At 40.7% G+C, this 10,000-nt stretch overlaps 1 protein-coding gene across 3 annotated transcripts in view; it reads left to right on the top strand.

Moving 5' to 3' along the window:
* The window catches only part of LOC137983951 (A disintegrin and metalloproteinase with thrombospondin motifs 6-like), a 68,972-nt gene extending 59,366 nt beyond the window's left edge, over positions 1-9,606 (top strand). For all 3 annotated transcript variants that reach the window (XM_068831109.1, XM_068831110.1, XM_068831108.1), the window contains exons 23-27: positions 2,059-2,188; positions 2,350-2,560; positions 3,130-3,286; positions 5,589-5,885; positions 9,499-9,606. In XM_068831109.1, the coding sequence (XP_068687210.1) occupies positions 2,059-2,188; positions 2,350-2,560; positions 3,130-3,286; positions 5,589-5,884 (794 nt within the window). In that variant the 3' untranslated portion in view covers position 5,885; positions 9,499-9,606. The remainder of the gene's footprint in view (positions 1-2,058; positions 2,189-2,349; positions 2,561-3,129; positions 3,287-5,588; positions 5,886-9,498) is intronic.
* Positions 9,607-10,000: the final 394 nt, after the last annotated feature.

Raw genomic sequence — 10,000 nt, 5'->3', positions numbered from 1 at the left:
GGTTCATTTCCCACCCTGGTCCGAGTTTTTTTCTGTCCTTCTGTGGGCCCATTTCCATCAGTAGGGCTAACGCTCACATGGCTCATATGGGATAGAAATCAAGCACTTAACATTACACTCTATGCAGTTAACTCTGTTTAAAATGTAAGTGCTAAACGGCCAACGTTTGTATAAACGTAACCTTTCCTTGTACTTTTGCCCCATTTTTCACATGGCCAAAATATCGAAAATCTTGCATTTTTCCCTAAGGGAAAGCTTGCTATACAGGTTACAATTAAAGGCAATTGCCTTCGTCTCGTAGTTACCTCAGAGGTAACTTTAAATTGTGTAACAAGAGATTACGTGACTGGGATGAATGCGCTCTGTGATTGTCTACGAACCTGGTGCCACTTTTTATTTATTCACCAATAACAAGCAAAGGGAGGAAAAAGACCGTACCGGCGATTTACACGTACATATTTCAAGCGCTTTTGTCAAATTCCATAACTACAATTACACCATAATTGTAGGTGACCCGCAAACACTGACCCCCAGTCTGTACCCGGTCTGTGGAACCCCCTACAGACCGGGTCAGCGGACTGCCTTACGGACCGGTCCACGGGCTACCCCTATATCACCCCTCTACTCGCCCCAGGCTTCAAAAAATAGAACACAACCTCTGTGTCTTCCGAACAAAATTGCGGAAGGGACATAGTTATTATCGGTCTCGGATATTAATATACATTGCGCCCGAGCCTTAGCCTTAAATAGTCTGTTAAATTTGCGGAGCGTACGGCTGAGATTTGGCCAAGACGGGTTGTCTATCCAGACAACCGGTAAGTGAAATATTTAGTTCTTATCAGGAGCCCATCACCCGGAACCCCCATCCAGACTATATCATTGAGTCAACCTTTGCCCGTATCTTTTTATTTTTCGAATATTTTGTGAGACGAACGCGATCACTGGTGCGTGAATGCTTGTGATGTAATACAAAAACTTTGTTCTGATTGGACGGCATAATGCATTGGCGGGAATTCGAACGTCTAAAAATAAAAAGATACGGGCAAAGGTTGTCCCCAAGGGTTTATATGGGAGATTGAGGCTCCGGGTGATGGGCTCTTGGTTCTTATTTGTTTTATTTACTTTTATTTTTATGTTGTTTTGGGGTGGTCCGCAGAGGGAGTCCGTAGGGGTAATCGGTTGTCATGCCCGTAAGGCAGTCCGTGGACCTAGTCCGTATAAGAAGGGTGGGGGGGGGGGGGGGGTTCACGGACCGGAGTCAGTGTTTTCGGGTCAGCCGTAGAATTGCTTTTAGGTCGTCCCTTAATTTTTCATCGGTTGGTGAGAGTAAAAGAAAAGAAACAAACAAAAGAAAAATCAGAAGCAATCTAGGAAAACGCAGTTTTAAGCTGCAGATAATGCCGAGTGGCTGGGTGCAGAAGCGTGTGTAGCGAAATAGCGTTTACTTAATTATATAAACAGGAGTGTTTACTGGAAAATATACCACTCATAAAATTCTTACGAAACTACATCTGGGACCTGAGTGGCTTATTTCCGTCTCTTCACTAGTGCTGAAGTTCTCTCACGCTGACATAAAATCCTTTTCTGAGAAACAAGAAAATGCTAACACGAGGAAAACTTCATAGGAATTAAAATTATTCAATTAAAAGAATTCCTTGCAATTGAAGAAGAAATGCCAAAAATTGAACGATTTCCAGTTTCAGAGCAGCAGGAATTCACGCCGATAAAGTTTGCGCTTGGTGTCTTTTGCTCTGTATAATGAAAGCGAAAATTACGTGGTGTCCTGAAAATATAAATTTTACTTACCCGCTGCGCCCGTTCGTAAAATTTTGTTTATACCACTCGAAATAAAATTCATAGTCTTTACCTTCTTCAAATCTTTGTTTGTTTGTTTGATAGTGTCTTTTTTAAAACTCAAAAGTATGAGTTGGTGGCCTTACTCAGTGCCACCAGTAAACTCTTACTGGTTTTCTGAAAATGTGTACGCAGTCCCTGTATAAGATCTTTTTTTTTTTCTGCATTACTTCTTTCTTTTTCCCCTTTTTGTTCAAATTTAAGGCAATCAAGCTCGAAGAGTGGAATGCACCAGAATTGACGATGATTCTCCTATCAGAGAGGCCTTGTGTTTGAAGAAGTCAAGGAAGCCAGAAGTTAGACGCCCATGTAACGTTCATCCTTGCAAACCCGAGTAAGTAAAAACGCGCGGCTTAATGTCTAAACGAGAGGCTCCATTATCATTCGGTGAGGGATTCGCCTGCTTACCTAGCTCATATTCTCTTGCTCAAACATATTTCTTATGCATTAATTTATAATTTATTCATACAACATCTTGTGTTCCTTTGTTCTCAGATGGTTCCAATCCGTCTGGAGTCCATGTTCCAAAACTTGCGGCCGAGGGGTACAAAAACGACTGATCATTTGCCGCCGGAATATTACTCAATTTAAGTACCAACGGCTTCCTGAATTGTCATGTAATGGCACCAAGCCTGCTGGATCAACAGAGCGGAGCTGTAATGCTATTATATGCCACGCAGAATGGATGCCAACTGCTTGGTCTAAGGTGATGATGAGGGGAAACAGTAATAGAGAACTTGATTAATTAAGCAAGGACGACGGCGACAACTGTCACGTGGCTCTGCAAGTCCCGCACGTGCGTTTTACGTTTTGGAACAATTCCCCTCTGCTTCCGTCCTGAGATCAACACCAAATAATCAAATTTGAGGTTATATGGAGGACGTAAGCAATTGAGGATAAATTGTCAATTTTCTCTCTAAACGTACAAACCGTTTATTTCAATTTTTCTCCTGGAGAGTTCAAACACCCTTTTCTTGCCTGCAGATTGATGATCGCGAAATGATTTGAATAACCGGAAGTTACATAACGTTTTCATAGCCAACGTAAGTTCTCTAGAATCTTGAAGTTTACGTCGGAAACCCAGGGCAGACATTTAGGTCTAGACAACGGGAACATTTTTTAAGAATGGGCGAAGGAGCTGCCACCAGACCTCGTTTATGCGCCTCATTCGCCAATCCTAGGGATAGCAATAACGACTGTGGATTTTAACATAGACAACCCACAATTAGTGCAAGCTGCTCATGATTATACTTTTATCTTTTCTTTTTCTTTCAGTGTTCATCTACATGCGCAGGAGGCGTAAAGAAACGAAATATTATTTGTAAAAGACGGGATGACCTGGGTAGAATAGCAGTTGTTCCGGAGATTCAATGTCATTACGCCCCTAAGCCACAGACCACAATGAAATGCAACGCGCACGTTCCTTGCCCCAGTAAGAAGTCCATTCTTATTGTGTTAAAATGTGACATAATTGAGGTTTTTTTTTCAGCATCTCCGCACACTGGAGGCGATCAGAAAGTGGAAATCAATGCAGTGTGTGACAAATGGATGTATTCCTGAAATGAAATGACAAACTGCTTTGCATTGCAAAACTTTCCGCTAAAACTGGAATGCAAAACAGCTTGTGACATTTTTTTTCAGGGATAGACCCATGCCTCTCTCCAACTCGGCAGCTTCTCGGCCGTGATACAAACGACTTCCAGTTTTGGCATCTTTACGCAACGCAACTCATGAGGCCTGAATTCTCGGAATTTTCGCACATGTCCATAAATGCTTCTAATTATATGCATGAGGATTTCAATAAGCGTCACGTAGTGTCCCCTTGCCCTTCTCCTCAAGGTCAACATTCGATTCCATCCACCGGGACCATCTTGTTCGATTGAAACTGAGGTTGTCACAGCACTGTTATTGAAAGCTAACCGTTTCATAATGGCTGCTTAGACTTAAATACTGTTTATCAGTCCGAAAATGTCGCACGCCGGTCTTTTGGTAAGTCTTCGTAAAGTCCTGCTTGTATTCCGAAAAGCTAATCTTAGGCTTAATTATCTCAAAACCTAACCTTTGTCGGTTAGTGTTAAATGTATGGTGGGTTCATCCCCAGATTATCTCTTATTACGGGTTATTAATCGACTCCAGTCTCTCTTTAACAAAGTGTTCCCGTTGGTGGAATTAAATGTTGACCTCTCCCGAACGTCAGCTTCACTCGGAATACAGGCAGTTAACGTCACAAAATGTCCCCAAATGCTGCTGCTCAAGTAAGGATAAACAGTAGCTAAAAATAACGCTACCTTTTTCCTTTCCTTATTGTTCGAAATAGGTAGCAAAGGCTTAGACGCAAAGGAACACTTGGTGTTGAATATCAAAATTGGGTGTGCTTCTCATTAGGTTACCAGAGATTTTGAGAACGAAGGGAAGAACTCCGCGCACAGGTAGCTCAGTTGGTTGAGCACCGGGATACCATGCCGGAGGTCGTGAGTTCGACTCCAGCCGGACCAACACTCAGGGTCTTTAAATAACTGAGGAGAAAGTGCTGTCTTTGTAATGGGCTATTTCCGAGTTGCTGTTTGTCTCGGTTTCAAAGTGAGTCTTGGTGCTCAACTACTGTAAGGGAAATTAGTTTGATTTGCATAAGAATACGCAACTCATTTCCCTTTGAATGGTTGTGCATCAGGACTCGCTTTGAAACTGAGGCATGCAGCAACTCGGAAATGGGCTATTACATCCGCAAATGGTTAGACTTTCAAGTCTTCTCGGATAAGAACTATAAACCGTAGGCCCCGTCTCACAAATAACTTCTATGTTCACTAGTTCCCTGTGGGAAGTTAAAGAACCCACACACTATTCGAGAAGAGTAGGGGATGAAGTTCCCGGTGTTGTGGCTGTTCTCTATGAGTATATGGGTGGGTGGGTATACCAGGTCTACATCAGCTGAATATCTGCCAAAACGTCAACCTGCTCAAAACAAATAAATGACAAACAAATGACAAACAAACAAACCTTAATTCGGCAATCAGGTCTCAAATGACTTCGTAAATTCGGATAAATAATAAGCATTCCACTATCATTTTGATACTTAGAAGGATACTCTTTGATTGCCTTCGTTTCCTTTATCCATTCAAAAAACGTACAAGTCAGGAACTTCAATATCACTACTCTGCGGACAAAAGTCGATCTGGATCACCTGAACGTCACGCTTTTGTGAATACAAAAGGCGGGAGAAGAATTAAAAAAATAATAATAACAAGCGTTCGTTATCTTGCATATACTAATCCTAACCATCCAAAAACATGAACCCAGTAAGGTTGCTTTTTCGGACTTCAGTTCAGTTACTGTTCTCTCAAGCTCGTCAAGGCCTCATGCAAATTTCATACGTGAGAAAGAGAAAATTCATAAAAAAACAAACAGGATTAGTTATCGTAAAACTCGAAACCTTTTTGCGTTTGCTAAGTCATAGGGAATGAATGAAATGATCGACATGACATATTTACAGCTCGGTCAGCGTCTCGGAAGCCGTCGAATTTCTCAGGAAAAAGAAACAGGGCGAGTCGACTAAAGTGTCAAAAACCATTTTGGCAAACGACGTTGGGCGGGGTACAAAGGGACACAAAGGAATCGGAACGGGGTACGGAATACAGGTAGCTTTAGTCTCCTTGTCTCGGCCCCCTCTCCCTCCATCATACAGTAATCACACTCAATTTTTATGTACCATATTCTTTTAACTCTGATATCATTAGTGAAATACAGAGGTCTAGGTTGTTTCAAAGATAGCCGAAAGGAGCATGCAGTCCCCGAATATGTCAAGAACTTTAGGTCAAACATTGACTGGACAAACATGACCAAGACCATCGACGGCTGCGCAGAATACGTCCACAAGAAATATCCGAAATACCATGTGTTTTCGATCCAATTCTATGGGGAGTGCTGGACTGGAAATAGGGCAGAATTTACGTATGACAAGTATGGACCATCCAATAATTGCTGGGAAAAAGTTGGAAAACGACACACAAACTATGTTTACTCCTTCGATTAAGGTAAGAGCTTTACAAAATAACCTCTTCCTTCAAAATTGATACATGCGCGCGTCTTGGGGCTCACAATACACCTTATTCTAAAATGGCCGCCATTTTAGTATTCATTTGTTTCCATGCAAATTGGCCCTCATGGCCGTAAAATTCAAAAGAAATTTTTAACGTTGAACGAGGCCATAAGGGCCAATTTGCATGGAAACAAAAAAAATACTAAAATGGCGGCCATTTTGTAATAAGGTGTATTCAGATGTTTCTCTTAGATGTCAGGTACTTAAATTAGGCAACTTTTCGATTTTCATAAATCTGCACATTCCCACTTTCAACCGCTAAGCGCCAAAATGGGTTTTGGCCTCCATCAATCAAAACTTTCGAATATTTTTGGGAAGATTGACGCCTCCTCTGGAAAGTGATTAAGAGGTTTTGTTTCGCGCACAACCTAAATACCATTATGATATCTTTTTAGAGGTGTTTGAAAGGCGATTAGTCATCATGATATAAACGCTGTATCTGATCTGAATTCAATTAATTTTTGGTTATATATACCTAGATAAGAAATAGTCTTAAAATGGATTTTCGTTTGCAACTGCAGCGTTGTTCAGAAAAAAAAAATGCAATTCTGAGTTTGAACTTGTCATTAAATAAAATCACTGTTCCTCCTGGGGTTTCATCAAGGTTTTGTAAACAGAAGGGAATGGCTTTTCTTCACTCACTGCATTTCTTTTTTTGCATAGTGCCATGATTCCAGGAAAATTCTTTTGTGCCAATTGTTTACATTCTTTTCCATGATGTGGACATAGTTGACGCAAACGTCATGGTCTGTGGTTCGGCGTGGTCTTTAATTGCCGATTCTCTATTATTGCGTTTGCCTGGTTTGTGCTCGCTACCACGCGAGTTCCATGGTCTTTTTTGTTTTTCCATAAGTGAAATCGCAAGACCGGCACTTAACTCTGTAAACAATTCTTTTCGTTTGGATATCGTTTGGGTGGTCTTTTGCAAGTGTTTTAACAGGCTGAAATGCTGTTTTTATATTAGCTCCGCTGAATATATTTCGAACTCGCTCCAAGACGCCTGTCACGTATGGCAGGGTAGTAAAGGCTTTCGAACGCGAATCTGGATATTTTGTTTGAACTGCAGTTGATGGCTTGCGGGTACAGCATTTCTCATTGAAATCTTCCGGGTAACCATTGATTTTCAAATCACTAAGTACCTGCTGTCGCTCGAGATTTTTCTCGGCGTAACTTGACGGGATGTTGTTCGCCCGGTCCATAAAACAGTTAATTACCATCCGCTTGCTTTGGGCTTGGCTGAGCGAAGTGAAATCCATTTACTTGTTGGTGTGTGTGGCTTTACGGTGTACACTAACACCGACGTTTCCTGATCGATCGACTGTGCTTCGTGTGTCAACGAACGCCATGGTGTGCCCTTTGGGACAATGGTGACAGTAGTTTCACACTAAATGTGCCGGTTGACTGAGTTAAGGTCGTCATGGAAGACTTGGATGTCCTTTGTCTTCAAAGACTATTTTTTATCGATATATAACCAAACATTTTAAAACTCAGATCAGATACAACGTTTTAACACATTATATTAGCTTTTTAGACGTTCTCCAGTAAAGAGATTCGTACCGCTTTCATCGCTTTCCATCGGCGTCGAATTCGAGTGTACGAATGTACCGTTGGAATGAAAGGTTATGTCACACATCAATTGATTTTGGCAACCGTTCTTTCGGGTCAACTCAGACGTTTTGTTCGATAGAAGCCAAAAAGCAATCTCGCCGTTTGGACTCCGCAGAATTATGAAAATCGCAGTAAGCGAGGACCGACGACGACAGCGAGAAAAAATAGGATCAATAAGCAAAAATAATTTTTCTGCACGCTCCGCAGACCTTCTTTTTGGTCTCATCCCGCAGTTAAGGTGTAAGTCATTAAAACGACTTCCTCCTTTTGAGTACATTTTAACAAAAACTGTGTTAACTTATCCGTCTTTGTTTTCTTCTCTTTTCTTGATATCGATGGATTTGTAACCCAAGAGACTCTTTTAAGGTGGCTCAGACAAGCTCCTACGCTTCCAAGTAATTCTGTCATCAGAAGGATTGACGCCACAACCCTGTATCACGTATTATCATGGTACCATATGAAACACCACTTAGTGCTGAAAAAGATGCAGTTATTATTGTAACAAAGAGAAAATAAAGGGGGAAGACAGGGCATCCCCCATACATACCCTTTTCCATAGGTAATATGTCTCAAGTTATTTTTAGATCGACTCCGCTGTACAGGTCCCAAGGGGATTAGGCAACAGCCAATCATATGGCAGGAATGGTCTCTCTAAGCGTGGGCTATCCACACGGAACACATTCCAGCCATATGATTGGCTGTTTGCCTAATTCCCTTGGGGTCTGTACAGCGTAGAGCGTGAAAGTCGATCTAAAAATAACTTGAGACATAATACCTATGGATAAAGGCATGTATAGGGGATTCCCTATCTTGCCCCTTTATTTTCTTTCGTTGTGACATTATAAGTAAACGCGGGAACGGGCAAACCCAGTAAAAAACACCCCTTATTATTCCACTACTACGCCATTTTACCATATTTGGTCAAGAGAACGCGCAAAATATGAGACGGTAATACACAATAGTGCTCCGGTTTGACTACCGGTTTAGAACAGAGCAAATATGGACGGAACGGGAGTTTTTCAATGAAAGAAATTGTTTTCAACACGATACAAAGCCTGAGAATTTAGCTTGTCCTCGATTGTCATTCGTCATTTCGTTTATACAATCAAATAAAGGACATTTGGCTGGCTTTCTGTGCTGTTTACATCGTTCGCAAGCACCCTGAAGGATAGATGATGCATTTTTTTAGAAAAAGTCTTACCAAATTCAATTGAAGAAAAATAACACCTTTTTTGAAGTGGAATAATAAATCTCTTATTCGATGGTTTAACATATAATACTCGCGGACATTTTGATCATTGCTCGTATTTTTCCTCGCCCCTCAGGGGCTCGGAAAAATACTACCCAACTCGCAAAATATCCGCGCGTATTATATGTTAAACCACCGAATAAGATGTTTTATTTTGTCTTTCAAAAACGAACTCGGTGATCATGATCCCCATTTTTAATTTCTAGAAAGTAATCAGAAGGGCAAAATGAAACTTCCTGAATTCAGAGCCACTTTAATTCTGTGATTTTTTAAGCTTTGTAGAAACTTTCATTCTGGCCAGGCTTGTGATAACTTTTCAGCAATAAAAAGTAGGGTGACCGAGTTCGTTTTTGAGACATTGGCAACTGAAGCCAAAATACAGGGTGTGTTTGTTGGACTTTTCCGTTGCCAAGGTAACATATTACGTCACAATAATATGACCACATCTTATTTGAAAATAGTCGGTATTTCATATGGTACCATAACATTGCTGTTACGTGATACATTGTTATGGTATCATCCGATGTATAGAAAGTGTCCTGGAAGTGTTGAAACTGGTTTCAGATACCTTATGTCGCACCATTCAGCAATAATAATAATAATAGTAATAATAATAATAATAATAATAACAATAACAACAACAAAGAATGTTCACTGTTTGATTCATAAGTTGCTTTTTTGTGTTTTTCAGATCTTACAGGAATTCTTCTCTGAATATACGCGATCAAAAAATAACAAATGATCACAAAATAAAACAAACATGAGAATAAAGAAGTTGTTCCAAAAACGCATTAAATTATCTGCAGTTGTGGTTCTTCCTTCCTTAAAAGTTACATTTCATTGGCACCCTAGTAGCTCACTTTTATTACTTCACGCTTAACCAAATATAATAATTTCCGCAAGGGGAGTTTTATCCCCGTTCAGGTCCGGTTCACTTTGAGATTTGGGGGGCGGCGTAATGTCTCATAAAACTATTTGTTTGCATTTCATCTAAAACACCGTCTCCTTATCAACAACTATTTACTGCACAATTGCCCGCGCTCCAATGCCTTTCTCTGTTGTATGTAAGTTTGCTCTCCACTGAAAACTTCGTGCCGAAAGCCACACAATTCCGCGCCAAAAGAAAGGAAACCTTCGAATAATAGATTTGAAACTGCAAGAATTTTAACTAGTAATACGCGGCCCACTTTCGA

The sequence above is a fragment of the Montipora foliosa genome, chromosome 13, assembly GCF_036669935.1.
Source record: "Montipora foliosa isolate CH-2021 chromosome 13, ASM3666993v2, whole genome shotgun sequence".
Lineage (NCBI taxonomy): Eukaryota > Metazoa > Cnidaria > Anthozoa > Scleractinia > Acroporidae > Montipora > Montipora foliosa.
This window is presented reverse-complemented; position numbering and strand designations above follow the sequence as displayed.